The sequence below is a fragment of the Tupaia chinensis genome, unplaced genomic scaffold, assembly GCF_000334495.1.
Source record: "Tupaia chinensis unplaced genomic scaffold, TupChi_1.0 Scaffold000238_1, whole genome shotgun sequence".
Taxonomy (NCBI): domain Eukaryota; kingdom Metazoa; phylum Chordata; class Mammalia; order Scandentia; family Tupaiidae; genus Tupaia; species Tupaia belangeri.
In genome coordinates, this window is record NW_006159716.1 from 3069118 (window position 1) to 3096346 (window position 27229).

The 27229-nt window shown below is 44.5% G+C and overlaps 1 protein-coding gene and 2 pseudogenes across 1 annotated transcript in view; all 3 read left to right on the forward strand.

The window, feature by feature from the left end:
• Window positions 1–859: 859 nt before the first annotated feature.
• LOC102469846 (nucleolar complex protein 2 homolog pseudogene) lies at window positions 860–3045 on the forward strand (annotated as a pseudogene).
• A 1681-nt stretch (window positions 3046–4726) lies between these two features.
• LOC102470272 (nucleolar complex protein 2 homolog pseudogene) lies at window positions 4727–6254 on the forward strand (annotated as a pseudogene).
• Window positions 6255–16826: 10572 nt separating this feature from the next.
• Window positions 16827–27229, forward strand: part of LOC102470125 (triggering receptor expressed on myeloid cells 1) — a 13609-nt gene continuing 3206 nt past the window's right edge. Inside the window, exons 1-3 of the mRNA XM_006148588.3 lie at window positions 16827–17104; window positions 24854–25207; window positions 26554–26737. Of these exons, the coding sequence (XP_006148650.1) occupies window positions 17056–17104; window positions 24854–25207; window positions 26554–26737 (587 nt within the window). The 5' untranslated portion in view covers window positions 16827–17055. The remainder of the gene's footprint in view (window positions 17105–24853; window positions 25208–26553; window positions 26738–27229) is intronic.

The following is a 27229-nucleotide window of genomic DNA, read 5'->3' on the forward strand; positions in this document are numbered from 1 at the left end:
TGGAGGAGAAAGGATTGCGGCGTGGCCATCCCCCCTGGGGGATGATTTCTCGCTTTCTGTCTCTCTGTCTCTCTCTGACTTTCTGGCGAGCACACTCTCACAGAGTGGCATTGGCATTGGTGGAATTGTTTCCTGATCTTTTCTGCATTAGTCCATAAACCTAACAATTGTTCTGTTTTTGTGCTAGGACATAAATTTGAATTAAAGCCAACTACTGATTACAGTCCCATGGGTTTTCCCTGTGAGGGAGAGAAGAGAATCAAGACGATAGGAATTGAGGGGGAAAAAAAGATATAACGTTTTCATGATAGCAGGGAAGTGTTGACCCATGATACTGGGGCAAAGCTGTCCAGGTCCAAGATGTTTGTTCTGAAGAAGAAATTTTCTTGGTCACTTTTACCTTAAAGTTCCCAAGGTGCACAGTTGAAAGATCTGAAGGAGCCCTTCTGAGTTGTGAACTCAGGGTTCAATGTCTCGAAGCTTTACTGCAGTGTGAGTGGTGAGAAGAACCTGATAGGATGTCTCCCAACAGGGCTCCCAGGCAGTCTTTCTCTGGCGTCATTTCTAGAAGGCCCTGACTCTGGACTAGGATGGGTTTGATTGTCTTCAGTCACTGAATCCTAAATAGTGTCTTTTACTTGATGAAAATTCCCTTTGGCATAATGCATTAAAGCCTGGCAGAATTTAGTCACCTCAGATTTCTCCAGAAATGTCTTATGAGAGAAAACACATTTTTAATAACCTCTTAACTATCTTATAGCATTACCTTCCTTCACGGAAAAGTACTTACACAACTAAAAATATATAATGAAAATGACAATGAGTGAAATCCCTTTATACTATTTAAATGACATATTAGATGGTAGAAATGAACCTGCAGTTTTTACTGTTACGTTGGTTAGTCTGTCAACTTGATATTAAAAAGACAGTACAAACTGCAGTAAAAACTCGGTGGTCCTCAGAGGGATCAGGCGAGAACCCCTCAGGCAGCTGGCGTAAAGGCCGCGCCTCTGGAGCACAAGGTCCCGCTCTCTCAGCTGAAGGAGAAAGACCCTGAATTTTACAAGTTCCTGCAGGAGAAAGACCAGAGCCTGCTGAAGTTCCGTGACTCAGATAGCTCAGAAGATAAAGAAGAGGAGTTCCACTCCCTGCCTGACACACTGGAGGAAGCAAGTGAGGAGGAAGATGAACCAGAAGACGGGGAGACTGGAGACAGAGCTGGCAGTGGACTGAAGGGAAAGGATTCCACCTCTGTAACCCCTTACCATAGTGGAGCAGACTGCAAAGCTGCACCTCAGTGCAAAACTGTTCCATGAAGTTGGGCTGGCATTCTGAGCAGCTGTGGCCACCACCCAAGGGGACCAGGAAGGTGCTGAGACCAACAAATTCCAGGTCTCAGACAGTGCAGTGTTCAATGCTCTGGTCACTTTCTGTATCAGAGATCTCTTCAGCTGTCTCCAGAAGCTGCTATTTAGAAAGCCACCAGAAGATAGCAGCAGGTGCTGCAGCCGGCCAGCAGTCTGCTCTGGGGGAAGCTCCGCGTGGATGTCAAGGCATACCTGACCTCCATCTTGCAGCTGATGACCTGTCTGGCCGAGGCCACGGTGTTGGCAGCTGTCCTCCAGCACATCAGCAGCTTGGTCCCCTACTTCTTGACCTTCCCCAAGCAGTGCCGCATGCTGATCAAGAGGGTGGTAGTCCCGTGGAGCACTGGAGAGGAGCCTGTATGGGTGCTGGCTTTCTTGGTTCTCATGAGAGTCTGTTGGCACAAGAAGGACACCTTCCTGAGCCCCATCCTCAAGCAAATGTACATCACGTATGTGAGGAACTGCAGATTCACCTCCCCCAGTGCCCTGCCACTCACCAACTTCATGCAGTGCATCCTGACCGAGCTGCTTGCCCTGGACCCTGTGGTCTCCTACCAGCACGCCTTCCTCTACAACCGCCAGCTCACCATCCATCTGTGCAATGCTATGACCACTCATAAGAAGGAGACATTCCAGTCTATGTACGACTGACAGTACACGCAGACAGTACACGCACTGTCTCTACTTGTGGTGCTGGTTCCTGAGCACTGTCTGCCCCAGCGAAGCCCTGCAGCCTTTGGTCTACCTCCTCTCCCAGGTTGTCATCGATTCTATCAAGCTCATCCCCACTGCCCGCTTTTACCCACTGTGTAGGCACTGCGTGTGTGCCTTGACACCGCTCTCCGGGAACACAGGGGCCTTCATCCCGGTGCTGCCCTTCATCCTCGAGATCTTCCAGCAGGCTGACTTCAACAAGAGGCCAGGGCGCATGAGCTCCAAGCCCATCAACTTTTCCGTGATCCTGAAGCTGTCCAATGTGAACCTGCAGGAGAAGGCATACTGGGACAGCCTGGTGGAACAGCTGTATGACCTCACCCTGGAGTGTCTGCACTCCACAGCATCACATTCCTTGAGCTGGCATTGCCTGCTGTCTTGCAGCCAAAATCCTTCCACCGGGAGTGCAAGGTGACCAGCTTCTGCCGGCATGTGCTCCAGCTGCTTGAGAAGATGCAGGAGAATATGGAGCACATCTGCAGCCGCCGCCAGAGGGTCTCCTTTGGCGTGTCTGACCCGCATGCAGTGGAAGCATGGGAGAAGCAGACTCGGGAAGAGGCGACCTCACTTACCAGGTATTACAACCACTGGCGGAAGCTGAGAGACCGAGAAATCCAGCTGGAGATCAGCGGCATAGAGCAGCTGCAAGACCTGAACTTCCCAGAGATACAAGGTGGAAGACAGGAATGACAAGGACAGGATGGAATTCAAGGATCTCTTAGACTTGGACAGTGCTGAGGAAGATGCCACGGACTTCCCAAAGAGAGGGATTCCTGGCTCCCTGAGAGCTCGGCAGGAAGTGGAGAACGAGGAGGAGGAAGACAACAAAGATGAGGATGACAGCCTCAACTCGGAAGATGGACATGCAGACAAAGACATGGGGCTGGACCCCGGGGAGCTGTGGCAGCTGGCCCAGGGGTCAGAGTATCAACTGGAGGATCTGCAGCTTTCAGAGGAAGACTGAGGTTGGCCCCACCTGAGGGCCTGCAGGAGCTGGTAGGCCTAGAGGCCCTGAGGTCACTGGGCAACAGATGGAGGACAGGCCTTTATTTTTATGGCATAACAGACCAAATGTACCAGGAGCTGTGCCAGTGCTGGAGCTGTAGGCTTGTGGGGTGGGAACCAGCACCGTGGAGCCTGTCCACCACCTTCACCCCCGCCTCTGCCCTGTGGAGGCTGACCCTGATGTCTGGATGCACAGAGACCAGCCCAGTTCCAGAGGGAGGTGTGAGGGGCCCTCCTTGACTCCTCTATCTCCCTGGTCTTTGCTTTGTCTGCAAACCCTGGGCCCCAGGGCCTAGCACCAGGCTCTGCAGTCGCCCCCAGAAAATCTTAGGAACTATGTTCCCTTCTTCTGAAGTCATATGTTTTTCTTTAAAAAAACAAAAACAAAAGAATGATACTCTGAATAAATGCAATCTATAATAAATACCAAAATATTTGAGGTAAGAATGAAAAAGAATATGTGCGGTCTTCACACAATTTCCATTAGTTGTATACCTATGTATACTTGTCAAAATAGAGCATGTTGCTTCTTCCTAAAACCCAAGATGAAAAAGTAAAGAAGCAAATGTTTTGTAACTACTGGTTAAGAGAGCTCGAGTCCATATGGCTGACTTGGTTTAAGTCTGGCTTTGGCAGCTTGAAAAACATGCTTGGACATGTGCGTGTGCCCAAATCAGGATGGGGAAATGGATGAGAGGGGATTGTGGCATGACCACACCCACTGGGGAAGTGCTTCCTCCTTCTCCTTATCTTTCTCTGGTGAGCACATGCACCCTTTGGCAAACTAAAAAAAAATAAACAAAAGATACAATAGAAAATGACAGATAGTAAAGTTAAAGTTGAATTGGAAACATTTAAAAGTGCACCTAAAGATTGTCTATGTCATTTTGAGTTTGGTTTGGTTGGGTTTTGGCCATTAATCTTAATTCCAATTTACAGTTGCATCAGTGCTAATAATCGATAAGTTTAGAAGTCTATTAAAAAAATTTATATTACATTTCAATGAATATTACTAGAATTTCTACTGCTGTAATTAATGAATACAAAATTATTTTGTTCAGTGAGGACACCCACTTATTAACATGAACTGAGTCATTGAAGGCAGATCTGCTGAAGCTAAATGAAAGGCTTCTAGATGATGTTGTTAATTTCCCCACTAAGTTCACACTCTCAACACACGGTCAACTTTACTATTTTCGCAGTAGCAAAATGTTGCTACTGAGGACAGAATTTTGATTACTTTTTTCCTACTCCAAAGTTGTCCCTAGGGGTCCTGGGATAGTCACACAAACATTTCAGAAGCCTATGAATATTATCGAACTGCTTTGGTCCATTAACAATGAGGTGCTACATTCTGTCTTGGGTATAGTGCTTTATGAAGCATAGAAAGCCTTCTTATCTCTTAGAGTAAAGCACGTTGTTTTGTTGATTTCTTTTAGGAACAGAGACTTGTATTTTTCTTTAACCAATTACTAATCTAAGAATTTAAAACTCACTTATAACCTATAAACCTCCACTTTTTTGGGCCAGACCAATGTAAAAGATTCCTTATGCTGATTGATAACTCTCTTGCTCTTGAAACTATGTGTATATATATATACACACACACACACACACACACACACACACATATATATACATATAAGCTCTGGGGGAAGCTCCGCGTGGATGTCAAGGCATACCTGACCTCCATCTTGCAGCTGATGACCTGTCTGGCCGAGGCCACGGTGTTGGCAGCTGTCCTCCAGCACATCAGCAGCTTGGTCCCCTACTTCTTGACCTTCCCCAAGCAGTGCCGCATGCTGATCAAGAGGGTGGTAGTCCCGTGGAGCACTGGAGAGGAGCCTGTATGGGTGCTGGCTTTCTTGGTTCTCATGAGAGTCTGTTGGCACAAGAAGGACACCTTCCTGAGCCCCATCCTCAAGCAAATGTACATCACGTATGTGAGGAACTGCAGATTCACCTCCCCCAGTGCCCTGCCACTCACCAACTTCATGCAGTGCATCCTGACCGAGCTGCTTGCCCTGGACCCTGTGGTCTCCTACCAGCACGCCTTCCTCTACAACCGCCAGCTCACCATCCATCTGTGCAATGCTATGACCACTCATAAGAAGGAGACATTCCAGTCTATGTACGACTGACAGTACACGCAGACAGTACACGCACTGTCTCTACTTGTGGTGCTGGTTCCTGAGCACTGTCTGCCCCAGCGAAGCCCTGCAGCCTTTGGTCTACCTCCTCTCCCAGGTTGTCATCGATTCTATCAAGCTCATCCCCACTGCCCGCTTTTACCCACTGTGTAGGCACTGCGTGTGTGCCTTGACACCGCTCTCCGGGAACACAGGGGCCTTCATCCCGGTGCTGCCCTTCATCCTCGAGATCTTCCAGCAGGCTGACTTCAACAAGAGGCCAGGGCGCATGAGCTCCAAGCCCATCAACTTTTCCGTGATCCTGAAGCTGTCCAATGTGAACCTGCAGGAGAAGGCATACTGGGACAGCCTGGTGGAACAGCTGTATGACCTCACCCTGGAGTGTCTGCACTCCACAGCATCACATTCCTTGAGCTGGCATTGCCTGCTGTCTTGCAGCCAAAATCCTTCCACCGGGAGTGCAAGGTGACCAGCTTCTGCCGGCATGTGCTCCAGCTGCTTGAGAAGATGCAGGAGAATATGGAGCACATCTGCAGCCGCCGCCAGAGGGTCTCCTTTGGCGTGTCTGACCCGCATGCAGTGGAAGCATGGGAGAAGCAGACTCGGGAAGAGGCGACCTCACTTACCAGGTATTACAACCACTGGCGGAAGCTGAGAGACCGAGAAATCCAGCTGGAGATCAGCGGCATAGAGCAGCTGCAAGACCTGAACTTCCCAGAGATACAAGGTGGAAGACAGGAATGACAAGGACAGGATGGAATTCAAGGATCTCTTAGACTTGGACAGTGCTGAGGAAGATGCCACGGACTTCCCAAAGAGAGGGATTCCTGGCTCCCTGAGATCTCGGCAGGAAGTGGAGAACGAGGAGGAGGAAGACAACAAAGATGAGGATGACAGCCTCAACTCGGAAGATGGACATGCAGACAAAGACATGGGGCTGGACCCCGGGGAGCTGTGGCAGCTGGCCCAGGGGTCAGAGTATCAACTGGAGGATCTGCAGCTTTCAGAGGAAGACTGAGGTTGGCCCCACCTGAGGGCCTGCAGGAGCTGGTAGGCCTAGAGGCCCTGAGGTCACTGGGCAACAGATGGAGGACAGGCCTTTATTTTTATGGCATAACAGACCAAATGTACCAGGAGCTGTGCCAGTGCTGGAGCTGTAGGCTTGTGGGGTGGGAACCAGCACCGTGGAGCCTGTCCACCACCTTCACCCCCGCCTCTGCCCTGTGGAGGCTGACCCTGATGTCTGGATGCACAGAGACCAGCCCAGTTCCAGAGGGAGGTGTGAGGGGCCCTCCTTGACTCCTCTATCTCCCTGGTCTTTGCTTTGTCTGCAAACCCTGGGCCCCAGGGCCTAGCACCAGGCTCTGCAGTCGCCCCCAGAAAATCTTAGGAACTATGTTCCCTTCTTCTGAAGTCATATGTTTTTCTTTAAAAAAACAAAAACAAAAGAATGATACTCTGAATAAATGCAATCTATAATAAATACCAAAATATTTGAGGTAAGAATGAAAAAGAATATGTGCGGTCTTCACACAATTTCCATTAGTTGTATACCTATGTATACTTGTCAAAATAGAGCATGTTGCTTCTTCCTAAAACCCAAGATGAAAAAGTAAAGAAGCAAATGTTTTGTAACTACTGGTTAAGAGAGCTCGAGTCCATATGGCTGACTTGGTTTAAGTCTGGCTTTGGCAGCTTGAAAAACATGCTTGGACATGTGCGTGTGCCCAAATCAGGATGGGGAAATGGATGAGAGGGGATTGTGGCATGACCACACCCACTGGGGAAGTGCTTCTTCCTCCTCCTTATCTTTCTCTGGTGAGCACATGCACCCTTTGGCAAACTAAAAAAAAATAAACAAAAGATACAATAGAAAATGACAGATAGTAAAGTTAAAGTTGAATTGGAAACATTTAAAAGTGCACCTAAAGATTGTCTATGTCATTTTGAGTTTGGTTTGGTTGGGTTTTGGCCATTAATCTTAATTCCAATTTACAGTTGCATCAGTGCTAATAATCGATAAGTTTAGAAGTCTATTAAAAAAATTTATATTACATTTCAATGAATATTACTAGAATTTCTACTGCTGTAATTAATGAATACAAAATTATTTTGTTCAGTGAGGACACCCACTTATTAACATGAACTGAGTCATTGAAGGCAGATCTGCTGAAGCTAAATGAAAGGCTTCTAGATGATGTTGTTAATTTCCCCACTAAGTTCACACTCTCAACACACGGTCAACTTTACTATTTTCGCAGTAGCAAAATGTTGCTACTGAGGACAGAATTTTGATTACTTTTTTCCTACTCCAAAGTTGTCCCTAGGGGTCCTGGGATAGTCACACAAACATTTCAGAAGCCTATGAATATTATCGAACTGCTTTGGTCCATTAACAATGAGGTGCTACATTCTGTCTTGGGTATAGTGCTTTATGAAGCATAGAAAGCCTTCTTATCTCTTAGAGTAAAGCACGTTGTTTTGTTGATTTCTTTTAGGAACAGAGACTTGTATTTTTCTTTAACCAATTACTAATCTAAGAATTTAAAACTCACTTATAACCTATAAACCTCCACTTTTTTGGGCCAGACCAATGTAAAAGATTCCTTATGCTGATTGATAACTCTCTTGCTCTTGAAACTATGTGTATATATATATACACACACACACACACACACACACATATATATACATATAAGGAACCACTGTACCTCAGCACCTGATTGTCTTTCTCTGGGCCAAGTCATTACATTTTGTGCTTAGTAATAAACTGCATTAATTATTTCTGCAGAGTCTTTTATTTCTGTCAACTCCGTGAAGGAAGGAATAGTGGCAACAAACAGCAGTGATAGAGCACTAATACTCCTGCACTGAAAATGAACAAAAATGGAAATCAGAAAGAGTTTCTATAGCAAAAACAGAATGAAGAATTATCATAAGCAGTAATATGCTGGAGTCAGTTTGCACAGCTCACAAACACTGATTGCAAGCATCTCTTTCTAACTCCAGAGGTAGCCTAAAGTCACCCTTGTTGAGAGTATTTACACCACAGAAATTGGCAATTGCTACAATCAGACATCTCTTTAGAGAACTGTTTATTAAATATACCAGGACATCACTGAATATATGTGATCCAAAAAAGGAACTTTGTCTTTTTATTTTTCGGGTGAGAGACAGAGAAAAGAAAGCCCCCCACCCCCATCCCCACGCGCACACACACACACACACTTCATGGAGAGTGGTGATGCCATAATCCTTTCTCTTCCACCTTCTCCTCCTTTTGGGATTTTGAGTATGCACACACATGCCTAGCATGTTTCTGAAACTGCTGGGACCAAGGCTCAAACTGCATGGTCAATCATGTGGCATCTGGCTACCCTAACCACCAGGCCACAGACCCTGTCCATTTTAACTTAGGTTGTCTTTCATTGCTGATATTTTAGAGCTTTTATCATATTCTAGATACTAGGCCTTTACCAGATATATGTTTCCCCCTCTTCTATGGGTTGCCCTTTCATGTTCATGATATTGTAATTTTGCAGTACAAGTTTTTAATTTGATAATGTCATATGTATATATATATGACATGCATATATATATAGAGAGAGTGAGTTTGGGGACTTACTTGTGCTTTGTGTGTCATATCCAAAATACCATTGCCTAATCCAAGTTCATGAAGAATTACTCCTGTATTTTCTTTGAAGAGTTTAGGTCTTATATGTAGGTCTTTGATCCACTTTCAGTTAATTTTTGTTTATGGTGTTAAATATGGATTCATCTAAAACTTATTTTTTTTTAAAGTTCATTTGATTAAGGACCAGCGGGTGGCATGGAATTTAAGTGGCTGGGTCACATTTGCTGACTGCATGGTTTGAGTCCCAGACCCAGTGGCATGAAAATCACACTGGCTACATGTGCATGAATGCTCAAAATCCCAAGAGGAGATGGAGGAGGAAGGACGTGGTGTGACCATCCCTTCTTGGGGGGTGATTTCTCTCTCTTTCTCTCCACAAGCACACACACCCTATAATAACACAAAATAAACAAGTTTCTTTAATTAATTAATTTATCCAGAGAGAAAGAGACGGAGACAGAGAGACCCTCAACAAGATCTTGTCATGCCATGATCCTCCTCCCAGCCTCCCAGCTAGCCAGGATCACAGGTGAGTGGATGTGTCCTGTGTGCTCAGGCAGACCCAGGACTCCCTTACAGCCAGAATCACGTACAGTGGCACCCACCATGGACCACTGTGGCTGGGACCAAATTCATTCTTTTGCATGGTGACATATAGTTGTCCCAAACCAATTGTTAATGATTATACTTCCCCCCATTCAATTGTCTTGGCAAACTTGTCAAAAATTAAATGGCCAGGCCCAATGTAGGTGGTACAGTTGGTAGTGTACCCAGCTTGTAGTGCTGGGGGACATATGGCTGACTCTGGGTTCAGATCTCTGGTTTGATGGACCTGAAACATTCTTGACATGTGTGTGTGTGCCCAGGACCCTTCTGAGCTGGAGGAAAGGAATCACAGCATGATGAGACCCGTCGAGAGTTCCTCCCTCTCATGTGTGCATGCACATACCCTCTACCACGAATAAAGGATACAAACAACTTAAAAAAATTAACTGATCACAGATGTATGGATTTATTTCTGAATCAATTCTGTCCCATTGACTTATATGTTTGTATTTATGCCAGTACATGCTGTCATTTTCTTTCTTTCTTTCCTTTTTTTTTGAGAAATTTTTGCCTTAGGGTGCATGCACTCCCCAGGGAGAGAGAGAGGGAGAAAGACACACAGATGGACAGACACAGTAAGAGGGAAAGTGAGAAATCACCTCCCGGGGCGGGGATGGCCACACTACAACCTCTTCTCCTCTATTCTCCTCCCAGGATCTTGGGCCTAAACACACACACACACACGTGCCTGGAGTGAATTTCAAGTCACCGGGTTTGGGCCTCAAACCATGACTGGTCATGTGGGAATCCAGCTACGTAACCATTACTCCAACTGTTGGCCCCGTGCTGTCTTTTTCTACAGAAAAAGAAGTTAGAATTTTTGATAGGGATTATATTTAATCTGTAGATCAATTTGGAGAATATTGTGAGTTAAACAATCTTAAGTCTTCCAATCTATGTACAAGGCATGTTTTTCATTCATTCTTGTTTAAAGATTATCTTTCAATAATATTTGATAGTTTTTAGTGTGTAAGTCATGCATTTTTGTTGTTTTTGTTAAATGTATTCCTAAGTATTCATCTTTTGGGTGCTATTATACAGATAACTACTTTCTGATTTCATTTTCAGATTGTTCATTGCTTATATATAGAAATACAATTGATATTTATATATTGCTCTTGTATTATGCAACTTTGCTAAATTTGCTTATTAGCTTTAATAGTTTTTAATTTCTTAGAATGTTCTATGTACAAGAACATGTCACCTGAGAAGAGAGGTAGTTTTACTTCTTCCTTTCTAATCTGGATGGCATTTATTTCATTTTCTGCTCAGTTGCCTTGGCTGGAACCTCTGGAATTATGTTGAATATAAGTGGTGGAGATGTTGGGGAAAGCTTGCAGATTTTTTTTTTTGAGAAGTTTTTGCTATATGGTGCATGCACTCACCAGAAAGACAGAGAGAGACAGTGGAGGAGTCCAACCCAGTGGGGTCCCAGGATCTGTTTGAGCCTTCGACCTTTAAGCACAGCTTTAGTCGACTCAGCACGTTGGCAAGGCCGCTGCTGTACGCCACCCCGCCCCCACCTATGAGCAAAGCTTGGGTCGACTCGGCATGTTGGCAAGGCCACTTGTTGTACGCTCCAGAGACTGTGGTAGCCTTACTGGGAAGCGACCCCCTTCTGACTCCCTGATATACTACTATAAAAGAATAACATAGCTCTCTCATACATTTTGAGTATGTGATAAGATTTCCCAAAAGTCCCCCGACCACTCCCCTTTGCCCTGACCACCTACTGTTAATTACAATGCTTCATCCCTGCGGTCACAATAGAGGGTGTGCTGAAGTTCTATCTAGGCAAAAATAATCTTCTTGACGTTTGGAAGTCCATTTAAGATACATTTAACATAAGCTTAAAAATAATCTTTTCTTTACATAAAATAGGATTAGGCTGAAACTGGCCCAAGACACCCCCACCCTCACCAAGTGAAATAGATAAATATATTAGAATTCCTTAAATTAAGCTTTAGATCCCTATAAAACTATATAAGTATCATTCCTTATTAAAATCCATAAAAACTAATACTTAACACTTGAGATTTTCTCTTCTTAGCATCGTACTCAGTAATTACAATATGGCTGCCACAGAGCATCAGCTGATAATTAACTCTGCTTGCTGGAGGCTATTTCCTGAATCGCAAAACGGCATTCCATGAAGTTTCCGAAGACCTGCCTACACCAAACAAACAATTGCTAAACTGTAATAGATCCGCCCTTAATTCAACCCTGAATGGAATCTATATTCCCTATTGTTAAAACTTTATGAACTGATAATTAGAACACATAGCCCCTCATCCGTTTACTTGCATGTATCACATTTTCAATAAAAAGGCACGATAATTCCTAGCAGTTGTCACTCTTCAGAGAGCAAACGCTGGGAGTGTTCGACTGAGGACGTGCACGAAAAAGGCATCGAGGCCTCAGTCTTTCCTTCCTGCGCCACCTCTGCCAAATAACCCACCCCCGCCGAGGCTGGACCCTGGCAAGACAGAGAGACAGAAAGTGAGAAATCACCCCTGAGGGGGGGATGGCCACACTGCAATCCCTTCTCCTCCATTCTCCTCTCGGGACCTTGGGCACACATGCACACGTGCCCGGCGTGAGTTTAAGCCACCAGGTCCAGGACTCAAACTGTGGTCTACTACATTGGAGTTCAGTGACATAGCCATTATGCTAACTGCTGGTTCCCAAACTTTTATCATTAAATATGATGTTAGTTATTTTTTATAGGTGGTAAGTATTTTATAGATGCCTTTCATTAAGTCAAGGAAATTATCTTCTTATCCTAGTTTGTTGAGTTTTTTCTTTTTCCCTAAAGAGGTGTTGGGATTTTGTCAGATGCTTTTTCTGCATCTAGCTATGTTTTTTTTTTCTTTATGCTATTAATATAATGTTGCATTGCATTGATTGATTTTCATATGTTGAACCAACACTATATTCCTGGGATAAATCCTACTTGGTAATGGTATATAATTCTCTTTCTATAATGTCATATGTAGTTTGTCAGTGTTTCGTTGAACATTTTTTTTGTCTCTTAGGTCATCAGGAAAGTCATGATGTATTTTAAAATTTCCCTATGCAAAGATGCTTCATGACTTTCCTGATGACCCAATATATCCATAAAGGATATTGACCTGTAGCTCTTTTTTATTCTTGTGATGTTTTCCCATTTGTTAACAGGGTACTAATATTCATGTTTAATTGTATGAACCTTTTTATGATAGGTTACAGTTGGTGCAGTCATTGTCAGAAAAGCTAGTACAAAATCTCTGTCTTGTTTGTTGGCTGTGCTGAGAAAGTGGTCATTGCTGCTCTGAAATTCTTGCTTGTCTTTGTCAGCTGGTTCCCTGTTGGCCTAGGTAAATAGGGACACTAGAGGAAGACTGGGAGACTGGAGGAGGGGACTTCTCTTTTGGTCCTTCTACAAGTAGCATCACCAATGCATTTTACCAGGGAAACAGTGGTTGGTTCCAGTTTGCAGTTTTTCCATTTCCAGCATCTGGGCACCACCTTCCCAGAGATCCTGGGTGCCCCTCCATTGAACCAGAAAAGAAGATATATACAATCTGATTGTTACAAAATGTCATGCACATATTTTAGATTAACTGTTTATTAATAGAAATAAACTTCTGGGCCAGACTGATAGCCTAGAGGTTGAGGGAGCTGGATACCATATGTCCAACTGGTTCAAATCCCCACCCTGGAGGCTTGAGGGACATGTCAGGCATATGTGTGTGCATGCTCAAAGTCCCAAAGGATGAAAAATGAAGGACAAGGAATTGCAGTATGACTAGATGCCACTGGGAGGTGCTTTCTCTTTCTCTGTCTCTCCTTCTTTCTCTGGCAAGTGCATGTACCCTGTAGAAAGAAGGAAAGATGAAAGAAAGGAAAAGAAAGAAAAGGAGGAAGGAAGAAAGAGACTGCTAATTTACACCATAACAATAATTGGAACCTGCTGTTTTGGGTCAGTAACTTACTGAAAATGAAACAAAACAAAACATAGAATAATATTTGTACAGGTTTCATAATAGCACCAAAGATAACGTTTAACAAATAAATATAAAAAGGCTCATAATGTTCCCAAAATAAGTCTTCCTAGTGCTAAATGAGGTCACCAAAGGAGCAAACATGGGAATAGAACTCTTTTTTTTTTTTTTTTCTTGAGAGGTTTTTGCCATGGGCATGTGAGCTCGCCAGACAGACAGAGAGAGACAGAGACACAGAAAGCGAGAAATCACCCCCCAGGGGGGATGGCCATGCCGCAATCCCTTCTCCTCCATTCTCCTCTTGGGATCTTGGGCACGCACGCACACATGCCTGGCATGAGTTTTAAGCCACCAGGTCTGGGACTCGAACCGCAGTCAATTACATGGGAGTCAGCGACATAGCCGTTATGCTAACTGCTGGTCCCAGGAATAGAACTCTTGACTCTGTCTTTTTTTTTTTTTTTGAGTGATGTTTAGTATAGCGTGCGTGTGCTTGCCAGAAAGACAGAGAACAGAGAGATGGAGAGACAGAAAGCGAGAAATCACCCCCCAGGGGAGATGGCCACACCGCAATCCCTTCTCCTCCATTCTCCTCTCGGGATCTTGGGCACGCACACGAGCCCGGTGTGAGTTTAAGCCCCCTGGTCTGTCTGGGACTCGAACCACAGTCGACTACATGAGAGTCCAGCAACATAACCATTACGCTAACTGCTGGTCCCTTTTTTTCTTCTTCTTTTCTTTTTTTGTTTTTTTTTTTTTTTTTTTGACTCTGTCTTAATGAAATTAAGAGAAACTTAAAGAAATTAAGGTCATAAGTCCTTAATGAGAAGCCTTAAGAGGAATTCATTTGTCTTATTGGGAAAAGTAATCTGAGAATTTAAAACAGTGGACTGGTCAGTGAATGCCTCAGAAAAATAAGGAAGAGCAGATCAGAGAGTATTTACATTCTGTTGACCTCAAGTACACAAAGCAGTCAGACAAGTACAGGAAGAATTTATCCTCATTGAAATTCAAGTGCTGCCTTTAGTTAGGATAGTGTGAAAGAAAAAGTAACTTGTTCATGTAAATGAGCCGTATTATCCGAGTCACCGTAACTAGTCATCACTAGGAGAAATCACGTCATCTCCTCTGAGTGAGAAAATTTCAAAACCTCTCTACTTTTTCTCCTTTTAGGTCATACATACTAGGGGGACGGGGCAGGCAACAGAGGAAGAATTCAGTCCAAGCACAGTTTGAAGCCTGGTTCTGACATTATTTGTAAAACAAAGAATAGAAGGAACATCATGTACAATCTTATCTACAGTGATTGCTGCAAAGCGCAATGACATGATTTAGATTTCATTATTATTTTCTATATTGAATAAATTACTACCTTGGACAGTTTCAGTTTCCAAAGTTAAAGTTAACCTTGGAATTTTAAAAAAAATGTATTTCTTCCATGACTGAGAGAGACAGAGAGAGGCACATAGAGAGACCACAGCCCCAACAGGGTTTTCACGGTGAACCCACTCCCAGCTTTAAGCCAGCCCCAAATCATGGTCACACGCATGCCCAGCATGCTCAGGGAGATCCCCAGACTTGATCCAGGGACCTTCCCAGGTGGAATTGCCTTGCAGAGCACTGTGTTTTACTGATGCGCCACTAGTTGGCTCCACCCTTGGGAGTTTTGTTTGTGTGTATGTTTTCATTTGCAGATATGATAGTATCTTACAGTTATTTTTATACCAGTCTGGGTGTAAATTTAGGGTCATAACATTCTTCACACACCATCCTACTCTCTTTTGGCAGGTTTTTTTACTCAAAACAGATATCTAAGTCCTGCTTATTTTAATTCCTTTAAGCAACCAAGATCTCTCTCTCTCTCTCTCCTCTCTCTCTCTCTCTCTGTTTAGCTCAGGAAGGTATCAATTTAATTTTTAAAGTTTTCATCTAGAAGCTTCCTAGTCTTGGTTTCATTTCATGATTTTTTTTTTTCCGTGCCCACATTGACTTCTCTCTATCTCCAATTTTAGATTTCTTTTCAGGTCTGGAAAGTATTTTTTAAAGTATACATTTTTACCCCTACTCACGATCCATGGTTCCGTTTTATGCTTTAGGAACATCTCTTGGGTTGGATTTCTATCATTTGTTCTCCCATATTTTACTGATTTTTTTTCTAAATGTCTATTCATTTTACATTTTGGAAGTATTTCTAAAGGGGGTCTTCTCCATTATTGATCTGATTCTCCCACTGTAAAACCTTGCTTTTATTTCCTCAGCTTTGAACCTGCTGGATTTTTCTTTTGCTTTGTTCCATCCAGTATCACCCCCTTTCCTTCTGGATTTAAGTCTATTCTTGTCCAATGGTGGCAATGTCCTCTCAAGTCACTTCTGGGGTTGACTGTACCCCTGAGCTCCCAGGCCATGTCTGCGACAATGCTGAGGTCAGCTACAAGATGTGGCCATCGGGTAGTAAACAGAACATGGGACCCAAGTCAGCAAAATCCAACAGACACCGGGCAGGAGTGAGGAGGGACAGGATGTAAGAGGACTATGTGTGTTAGGCGCTGAACTGCGCACTTTATATAGGGGCCTCGTTTTTTCCTCACAGAAGCCCTGAAAGTGACTTACGACGATCCCAATCTGTCCTTTATGCCCCTTCACTACCCTTATCTGGATGGGAATGAAGAGGGGTCCTTAGGAGAGCAAGAGGACCCTCTATTCCCCTCCTGAAATAAAAGCATCTTGCTTTTATTTACACTAAAGTATTATTGTTTTAACTTAAGATCTTTAAGATGGAAATCACCCCTTCAATTATTAGGGGAGACACAGAGGGAATAAATATTCTACTGCCTTCGGGTCCTGGAGAGTACACAGCGCACTGGAAGCCACACATGTGAACGTCAGGGAACACGTGATGGGGGGCATACATTGCTCAGCACCTTTACTGAGCTCAGGTGTCACCCGAGCAGGTGTCCGGTGGGGAGTTCTAACTGGAGGATTGAAAGCAGGCAGGCACGAGTTTCAGGTCAGGCTATGGCTCGAGGTGGTTCCTGTGACGTAGCTGCATAGCCCACTGTGGTTTATTAGTCAGTGGGGCTCCAGCAGGTTGTACCCAGCTGTCGCATAAGAAGACGGTCACCAGGAGGAACTTGCATAAGGCAAATACTGGGATGCGTCACACTGAGGAACTAGAATTGGGGGGAGGAGAGTAGAACTGGAGACTGTGTAGGGAGTGACTGCAGGCTGCTTCTGGAATGAGAAAGTTCAACTTGTGTGTATAGTGAATTCCGAGCAATATAACATGATAAGATTCCACTATAATTATTGTCATTAAAATGTTGTGAGGTTGAAAAGGTCATTGTTATTATCTCCAGGGAAGAGAAAATAGGAGTTCAGAGAAGCTTAACTGCAACTTGAACACCATCTCCATTCCTGTACTGACATCTGGAGCCAGAGTGACACGGGGCAGAACAGAGCCTCAGGCCCAGCGTCAGCACCTCCCAGGAACAGCTTCATATCCTGTTGTGCAACTTTCCAAAGCCTCTGGGTCAGTGCAACACCCTGCAGCTGTCTCAGGAGCCCACAGTGGCAGTTGGACTTGGTGCATTTGAAGGATGAGGAAGGTCAGACCCTGGGGCTTGCTGTGGATGCTCCTTGTGGCAGGTAAGGAAGACACCGAAGAGGTGTGAGCAGGTGATGCTTCTGGGCCTTGACCTTGGGAAGACCCTTTCTTTTGAAGTTCCAGAGCTTTGGACCATTCAGGATAGAGACCCAGTAGTTTTGCAAGACTGGGTTTCTTCTCCTAAACTTAGAAGAATCAAAGAACAGACAGCGTTTTAGAAAAGAAATAAAAGGGGTGAATTAGGGAGGCACAATGTCTGTGTAGTTTGATGTCAGCTATGTGCAAAGCTCTGAGTAGAAATCATGATAGAATAAATCTAAAATGGTTGTTGTTGAACTCTTTTTCTTACGTTCCGTCATGATACTTTAATGTTGACAGACATCATTCATTTAACAAACATTTCCCATAGGCCTCTATGGCCAACACTTATGCTGCTGCCGAGGTCAGAGACTGAGCAGAAAGGCCTGGTGCTCATTTTCACGGAGATTATAGTCCTGGCTCTCCATTGCATGCTGTGGTTGGAGGACACTGTTGCTCAGACAGTAGAGCTGCATCAACTCCGACTCCCACTTCTCTCCTTTTACCATCTGCTTGCTCACACCTGCACTAAAGAAGCGAGCATGTGGGGCTTCTGTTGCTCCTCTTCTTTTATTTATTTATTTTACATTCAATCACTGTGTGCCATTGCAGCACAGCGAATGAATTTTCTCCTCCTGAATACACTGCATACTGGTTCAATCAGATATTACCACACATCTTATCATCAACAGATAAGTTTCCGTTATTGTGTTTCTTAAATGTTTTGCTTATTTTTTCCCTTGACTCCCTCCCTTTCGCTCTCCCCTCTTTGCCAAGCTCCTCCCGCGCTGCCTCTCGTATCCACAGTTGCTCTCCCTGCCTTTATACATTCCAGTCTGTCAGTTTCTGCCATAGAGCGTTGCTCCTCTTCTTAGTCTTATGAATAAGAGAGGGAACTTTTGACATGGGCTAAAGACAAGACCTGCCTTGGGAGGGCATGGAAAATTACGATGTGTTCTCCTAGGGCCCACTCTTTTGAGCAAAGTCATGAGCAATTGCCTTGCAGAGTCTGCACGGAAATATTGTTGGGTCTCCTTGAGGCTGGGGCAATAACTCAGGTGAGCAGGTGGGGTCGGGACCTCAGGGTCCTGTGCACTTCCTTGCGTTTTGTTCATGTTTTGGGGTTGAAGTTTGTGTACTTATGGGAGAGAAAACCAGTGATTAATTCTTCATTGCACCCTATGAGGTGACATTTGCCTAATTTTTTTTTATCTTAACAATGATGTCTGATTACTCATGAAAACTGAGGCAGTAGACAAAGCTAGTCAATACCTCAAGCTATTTTCCTATTAACAATTATTATAGCACTTGATCTCAGGCAACCTTCATTAAAACAAACAAACAAAAATCCCTAAAAGTTAGATATATATGTTTTTGTTTCATTGCTGTGCTTAATAGATAGGGAGTAATGGACACTGCATTGTATTGGATCATCGGGAAAAGTCATGATGCATTTTTGCATAGAAAAACAGAAAAACACATCATGACTTTTCTGATGACCTAATAGATTTGTTCGTAGGTCAAATTCATACATTTATGATTTTAAACATCTAACAGAAATAAAAACTGGATGAGCCCTGTATTTAATGTTGGTAACTCTGAAGACATGCCTTCTTTAATTAAACCAACAAATTATATAACCAAATTTTATCAAAGTAATGTCAACTTGAAAAGCATTAGAGCGTGTTTCTATTTTTGCTGATATATTTCTTGATTTAAAAGATTACTTTTTACTTGAAATCGACTAACTAGAGCTCTTCGCAAATTCTAGTATCACTCCTTCACAATAGGCACGCCGATTCAGACATATGCCAAACACGGACAGGCAGACTTCGTAGTTTCCGCTCTAAAACCCCTAGTTACGCGCCACGCCTGGTAACGCCAACTCACTACCTGGGGTCTGGCAAATGAGACAAGTTGTTTCTCTGTTCATACGGCTAAGCCTTTTCTTAATACTTGTGGAGATGTTAAGATTTTTCATTTGCCCGGCTTCCAAATCATCCTTTCTTTTGTTTTCCTCTTGGACTGTTGACTTTTTCGATGAATTTTTCTATTGCCCAACATCGTTGATAGTCAGGCAAATCTAAGTTTACATTTCCGAAAAGGATGCCTCGTAGGTGTCTAAGTTGTTGATTGTCTTGGCACTTGCTGACATGTGCAAAGTCATTATTCTTTTATTATTATTATATTTAAAGAGATAGAAAAAAATTTTGCTGTAGGGCATGTGCGCTCACCAGAAAGACAGAGAGAAACAGAGAGACAGAAAGCAAGAAATCATCCCCCAGGGGGATGTCATGCCGCAATCCCTTCTCCTCCATTCTCTTCTCGGGATCTTGTGCACGCACGCACACGTGTCCGGTGAAAGTTCAAGCCACCAAGTCTGAGACTCGAACCACAGTCGAGTCCATGGGAGTCCAGTGACATAGCCATAATGCCAACTGCTGGTCCCCCAAATCATTATTCTGAAAGCCCTTTTTTCTTATTTTAGCTGGACTGCCCTAAGAAAAAGTTGAGAAAAGTCAGATTCGTCTTTCTTTTGTTTGGCAGTATGAGGCAGGGCAACACTTTAGGAATGGCTTTCAAAATTATTTGCAGATTTTTGTTGTTGTTGTTGTTGGCCTGCATGGCAGGCAAAGCATTTTTTAAAGTGCAGACAGGAATATTTAGGTAATTATCATTACCTAAACTCAGGGTTCTGACTAAGGTGTCAAGGTGGTTTAAGGCACGCCTGTCTGATCGGAGGATGAAATCTTGGTAAATGCTTACCTTGTTCTCTCCCTGAATATTTACATTTTAGCTGGTGCTGGCTGGATTGGCTAGAAGGTGGTAAGAAAAAAAAAAACACACACACACACACACTTTCAAGCTGGCTTTGAAAGCAGTAATAGTAGAGACTGGTTTTGTTTTCATTTGTAAGATGAAGAGTGTTGTAACAATGTATTTTATCCTAATACAGGCAAAACCGTCAGCAGCTTCAGAGTAGGCAGAAGAAAAAGAAGAGAGAGGTTAAAAGAGTTTGCCCATTTAGACTGCTTACCCTATAACTCATCACCTAATTTAGTTTTTTTAAAAGAATTATTTATTGAATTTTATTTATTCATTACTATTATTTTTTTAATTTGACCAGAGAGACACACACAGAGTGGAAGGGAGACAGAGAGAAAGAGGGAAAGTGAGAAAGCAAGCCACCAGGTCCGGGACTCGAACCATGTCAGCCATGTGGGAGTGTCCAGCGTCTTAACCACCACGCCACCTGCTGGTCCCCTAATCTAGCTTTAAGATAAGCGAGCTCGAGGAGCTGGATTAATGGCCATTTGAGCTCTTAACTAGCCTGGGTGTCAGTTTTCCATCAGTTCAAAATGTACATGGGGATGGACTCTGATTTCTGAACATAGAGCTGGCTGGGGCCCCTGAAGGACGTTGCCCTTTTCAGTTTAAGGATCTCATTTCAGTTTTGATTAACCCCTCGAAAGTAAAGACAATCCTATAAGCCCTGTCAAGGAATTTGAACGGTTTGGGCAAAGCTTTTTGCTTTGACAAGTGTCTGTGGCACAGGATACAACTTTTTCTTTTTTTTTTTCTTTTTTTTTTTTTTTTGCCATAGGACACATGCACTTGCCAGAGAGAGACAGAGACAGAGACAGAGAGGGAAAGTGAGAAATCACCCCCCCCCAAAAGTTGGCCATGTTGCAATTCCTTCTCCTCCATTTTCCTCTCAGGATTTGGAGGCACACATGCACATGTGCCTGGCATGAGTTTCAAGTCCAGGACTCTAACCACGGTCAACCACATGGGAGTCCAGTGCCTTAACCACTGTGCCACCTGCTGGCCCCTTACCAGTTTTTCTTTAGTTGTGTGAAAATTTTCTAGAGACTGGCAGGTGTCCTAATGTTAATATTCCCTGCCTATAACCCAGTTTTGCCACACACAGGAGATTTTACCTTCAAAGGCTGGATTTCCTCATAGGTGAAAGCAATGCCTTTTAATTGGTCAACCTGTGCCCACCATTTGTAACGTGTGGTTTTTGCTCTAAAAATATGCCCAGGGCCTAGCAGTGGTGTTGCACAGGGGGTGCTACTGCTTAGGAGGCTGCAGCTTCATGGGAGGCCCAGGTTCAGTTCCCCGGCCAACCTGAGCAATACACGGTGTAGCAGCACGTGCCTGTGGTCCTGGCTATTTGGGAGGCTGGGGCAGGAGGATTCGCACACAATGAGGCCCTGTAAAAAGCAAGCCCCAAACCCAAATCTCTATTTCCATCTCTTTCCTTTTCTCTTTCTCTCTTAAAAGAGAGAGAGAGAGAGAGAGAGAGAGAGAGAGAGAGAGAGAGAGAAAGGTGTTCGGAAATAAACAGGGGAAAAAGAAAAAGTCAAATTATTTGCAGATGCACCTAACCAAAACCAAAAAGGAGCATTCACAAAATTTTAAACTAAACGAAATACTGAACCAGGTGTGTGTGTTGCGGGAGGGGAGAGGAGAGAGAGAAGTAAACTTGATGAGACGATGTCACCAGAGGACAATGTCTTCATACCAGAAAAGGCCTGGCAGAAAAAACCACAAGCCCCAAGAGGATCAAGTTCCTTCATTAAGGCAACTGTATCCAAAACAGACCCTCAATAAAGTCAAGGAATTTCTACTAAAAAGGAGCCTGACCAGAGAGAAAACTCATGAGGGCAGAAAAGTTGATCAGTGGAAGGAGAGAATTCAAAGGGCTCCGTGGTCCTATGCATTGTTATATTGTTATTGTTTTGCCAGAAGGTGCACTATCTCGACAGAGAGAGAGACAGAAAGAGAGGGAGAGGAAGGAAACATCTCCCATGGGGAACAGCCATGATGCAATCCCTCTCCACTATCCCCCTCCTTTTGGGAGTCTGGGCATGCTCTCACATGCCCAGCATGTTTTTCTTAAGCTTCTGGCTACAGGACCCAACCCGTGTGGTTGGCCACGTAGGATCCAGCTGTCTAAGCCACCACGCCACTGGGAGCCCCTCAGGTCCTATCGCTGATGCCATATTATGTCAACATAAAATAACAACACATATTATCAATGAGTTTATTTAGAATGAGTGATGGATTACAATCTGGGAATATGTGCCATGGCACCCTGTGGATCAATTCCCCTCCTGGTATTTTAGGCACACACACACACACACACACACACACACAGAGCTGGCATGAGTTTCAAGGTGCCAGGTCCAGGACTCGAACCACAGTCGGCCATGTGAGAGTCCAGTGCCTTAACCACCACACCACCTACTGGCCCCAAATAAGAGAGTCTTTTAAAGCACATGGTAATCTTTTTAAAATTAACATATTGTAAGAAAATTCCTCTTGCAATGGTGCACAAACAGCGCTTCAACGTAAACAATGTCTCCTTTGCAAGACAGGCAGGTTGGTAAGCCAACTCAATCACTCTGAGCCTCCCTCTTCCCTGGAGAGAGAACAGTGGAGATTTCTGTGCAGCACTGATTCAAGAGGATAGGGCTTTCATCGCGGCAACTGAAGGGTGGAACCCTCGTCTTCCACAGAGCCCAGCACGGTGCCAGCCCCAGAGAAGGCTCTCAGCCACACTGTGATGCACAAGGGGACCGAGTCCGACTTAAGACAGCTCTCAGCCTCTGCTTGCCTGGCTCTGAGAGAAGCTTTCCTGACCAGAGTTTATGGAAATTGCTTGTTTATGAGGTTCTTTAAAGACACTGAAATAGACCTGCAAGTCTGGTTTCATCTTCAAAATCCTCCTGTGCTCGCTTCGGCAGCACATATACTAAAATCCTCTTCAGAAGTTTCAGAATCAGGTCTTCCCAAGGTCAGGTCAAGGACCTGTTGGCCCATGCTGGGGTGAGCATGCGGAGGCTTCTCTTGGCATTCTTACTTGGCTGTCTCACTCAAGAATTAAAGTGTGTGTACGTGTACGTGTGTGTGTGTATGCATGTGGGTACGTGTGTATATGTATGTAAGTATGTGCACATATATGTGTGTACATGGGTGTACTGTGTATATGTGTGCGTGTACATGTGTACATTTGTGTGCATGTACGTGGGTACGTGTGTATATGCATGTATGTATGTGCACATATATATGTGTACATGGGTGTACTGTGTATATGTATGCGTGTACATGTGTACATTTGTGTGCATGTATGTGTGTATGCATGTGTCTGTGTGTGTGTGTATCTGTGTGTGTATGTGTATGTAGTAGCATATATATTTTTTAACTGTCCTGCAGTAGTATTACTAACAGCAGTAGCAGTTGTAGGTACTGGTAGGCTGACCCAGTTTGATGCGACATTGCTGTCTAGCCCATTATTTGGTGTTCCATGGAGGAAGGTATCCCAGGCCTGAGGGGATAAACTTGAGTCCCTCGGTAAGATTATAGAGCCACATGTGCCTAGCTGAAAACACAGATTGGATCTTACCTCCACTCTGTTTGGCCTTCCATCAGCAAAGCTCTCTTGGCCCGGACAGGACAATACTTCCCAATTCAAAGTGGGAAGAGCATGACTGGAACTATTGTCCCTGTAACCTAGGGGCTCTCAAACTTGGCACTACTGACACTTTGGATGGGATGATTCTTTGTTGTGAGGGTTGTTCTGGGCACTGTGGGATGCTCAGCAGCATCACTGGCCTCTACTCATTGGATACCAGCAGCACTCACCCACAACCCTTGTCATGCAACCAAAAATGTTTCCAGACATTGGCCAATGTCTCCAAAACTTGCTCCCAGTGGAAAACAACTGCCACGATTCCTTCACATCGAATACGGGAGGGGGAATGGCTTGGCTTAGTTAACTGGAAGTACAAGGATTGCTGGGTTGGAGCAAACTGAGACCATGACTCAGATGGCATTGTTAAGTCTCTACGCTACCCACTCAACTTCTGTTTGGCCTCATTCTCCAGCAATTTATTTTATAAGAAATAACTGAAGCTTTAGATCCCACTGATCTATCAATCTCAGTAAGAAAGGGCATTTTTCTTAGTAGCGCCCACAGACTCAGGCAGAATTCTGATTGGCCCAGACATGGTCACGTGTTGTTTCTCAATCAATCAGTATGACCAGGTAATTTGACTGGCTAAGCCGTGTCATATGTCTGTCCTTGAGTATGTGGGAAGCCCCAAGAATAGAGCCATAGAGGATGTCTTCCCCGGGGAAGGGAGAGAGGGGTGCCAGACTGATATTAACGTCTCCCATGCTCTCAGGATGGCTTTCTCGCTGTTTGTCCAAAAGTCTCTTGAACCGATGTCTTTGCCCTGTTTTAGATGAAGTTCCTCAAGCTGTCCTAAGGAGTCACTCTCTGCTAGTGTCTTGTCTTCGCATCTACCCTTACCCTGTATACCCATCTCTGTAATCTTTCCCTCCCTTCATGCCTTAATTACTCATCATCTCAGCAAAATGTCCCATGTTCTGTTTGCAGTCAGATAATTTCTTCCTCTCGAAACGACCTTTTATAAAATTTATTTTCAACAGACCACATACAGTCTAGCACTCACAGTTTTTTGTTTGTTTGTTTTAATTTTTTAAATAAATAACTACTTCATAATGGAAAGATCTGAGGTCTGGTGCTGGCCTACAGGGAAACTTGCATCTTCCCTGGAGGCCTCAAGGACCTTATCTAAAAAATGGGTGATTGGTCAAGCAAAACAGGTGGTTCATCTCCTTTATTTCCCAGAGAGGAAAACTACTACTCACAGAGCCTAACTCTCTTTCTCTGTTTACAGAACTTCAAGCTGCAGGTGAACTCATCGAGAAGCATGTGTTAGCTGAGGGGCAGAACCTGACTGTAAGCTGTCCCTTCAACATACAGAAGTACGCCCGCAGCCGGAAAGCTTGGCAGAGGTTGAAGGAGGGACAGGAGCCCTTGAATCTGGCCATCATAGACAGACCTTCAGGGACTCCCAGTCAAGTCCAAGTGGAGAGGTACATGCTAGAAGACCTCCCTGAGGATGGCATGCTGCACGTCCGAATGATCAACCTTCGAGTGGAGGACTCAGGGCTATATCGGTGTGTGATCTACCACCCGCCCAGAGATCCTGTGGTCCTGTACGACCTTGTCCGCCTGGTGGTGACCCCAGGTGAGAGACTAGGGGTAGGTGGGTAGAGAGTGAGGAGAGCCAGGCCAGGTGGGGGTAGGGATAGCGGTGGTAGCTGTGGCCCAGGATTCCTAGCAGCCTGCTTTTCTGCAGAAGCTCTTCATCTCTCATTTGAGATCTTTGAGATGCAATTGGTACAATAGTAAGGAGAAGCTTCTAGGCATGGGATACCCCCTGGGTAGTAAAGGCTGCTAGTTTGGGCTGCTACTATCCGAAGTGGATACAATAAAACGTGGGTGGTAGAGTTGGGATAATTTAGTCTCATTCTTCAGGTCTCCACTTAGAAGTCTGCCTGACAAAGACTCCTATGATACACTCTCCCCATCCCGAGGATACACTTGACGACTTTCCCATGGAATTTTAAAGCAGTGCTTCTCTGACATTCGTGCCAAGGGCAAAACCACCTGGCAACGTTATTTCAAATGTTAGGCCCTGACACAATAGTCTAGGTGGGACTCAAGGTGATGCCAGTGCTGCCAATCCAAACTCCCATTTCTGGGGAGCAAGTCTCCAGAGTTCACTTTGTGTCCCTTTTGTAGACAACACCATCACCAGTAGTAGCAGCCAGTTTACTTACCCTGCATCCCTATTATTCAATCTCTGAGCTCCTGGAGGGAAGGGCCTGTGCCTTGCTGAGCTCTGCATTCCCTGCGACTAATGTAGTGTCTGGCACAGACTAGGCCCTCGGAAGATATCGATCGGATGAATTAAGAAAGGTAAAGGAAAGGGAGAGAAGTTCCCAGCACCAAGGGTTTCTGAGCCTAAGAAAGATAAGGCATATATGCAAGATGTTAATAAAAGATCATTTATAAAGCAATATGCCACAGGTACAGGTGAATGAAAGGCGGAATGAATGACATAAGCTAGAGTAATCAGGGAATTCTTCTTGGAGAAGGTGGGCCATATGGACATGCAAAGAATAGCAGGCAAGTGCATTTCCAATAGCACAAATAGCCTGAAAACTTCTTTCTTCTGTCCTTCTTCTTCCTTCCTTCCTTCTTTTCTCCTTTCTTTCTTTCCTTCTTCCTGTGTCTGACCCAGGATGACCCCAACCTTTCTGGTTTTAGCAAAAGAAGACCTTCATTTACCTCCTCAGCTCCTTACCGTACCGTCTATCCATCCATTCACCTACCCATTCATCCATCCACTCGCCCTTCTAGTGATCCATCCACCCATCCACCCATCTATGTACTCACTTATCCATCTCATTCCCAATCATCTGTCCTTCCATCCGTCTACACAATCGCCAACAATCCACCCTCAGATCGCCCACTCAAGTACGCATCCATCTTTCCACCTCTTCATCCATCCAATGTGGTTTCTTGCAGGTTCTTCTGGCACCCCTACCTCTGACCAGAATTCTATCCAGAAGTTGCCTCGGACTACCACTCTTCCTCCTGTCATCACTAAGGCCTTCAGCATATCCTATACCAGGTCCAGAGCTGTGACTGAGCCTCCAACCACTTCTCCTGGCCTTGGAGTCAACGTTATAAATGTGACAGATGTCACCAGGTATAGTTTCCAGGCTGCTGGGTCCCTGATTTGAACACCAAGCCCTTTGTTCCCCAGTGCCTATGCTAAGACACGTGAGGGATGGGGAAGGTGGGGTTGGAGCAGACTTGAGTCACCTTAGTCAGGGTGGAAATTCTCAGCAGGGAAAGGAGATGGACAGAGTGAGGAAAGGGCTCTCGGTGAGGCTGCCATTCTCTCTAGTTGACCCTTCTTGTTTCCTTTCATACCAGAGCAGTAGAGAGAGGGAAGTAGCAGCTTGTGGAATTCCAGTGGATGTCAGCCAACCCCAGGGGCCTAATGGTATAGTGGGAAAAGCACTCTGAGCAAGGGGCCTTCCCTTGTCGATGCTAGAAAACACGAGCTGGAAGAGAACTAGCCCAGCAGCTCTCTGCAGTAGCTGTATGCTATAATCATCCAGAATATTTGCTTTTGCTTTGTTTTGTTTGTTCTTTTTTTTTTTTTTTTTGGAGAGGTTTTTGCTATAGGGTGCAT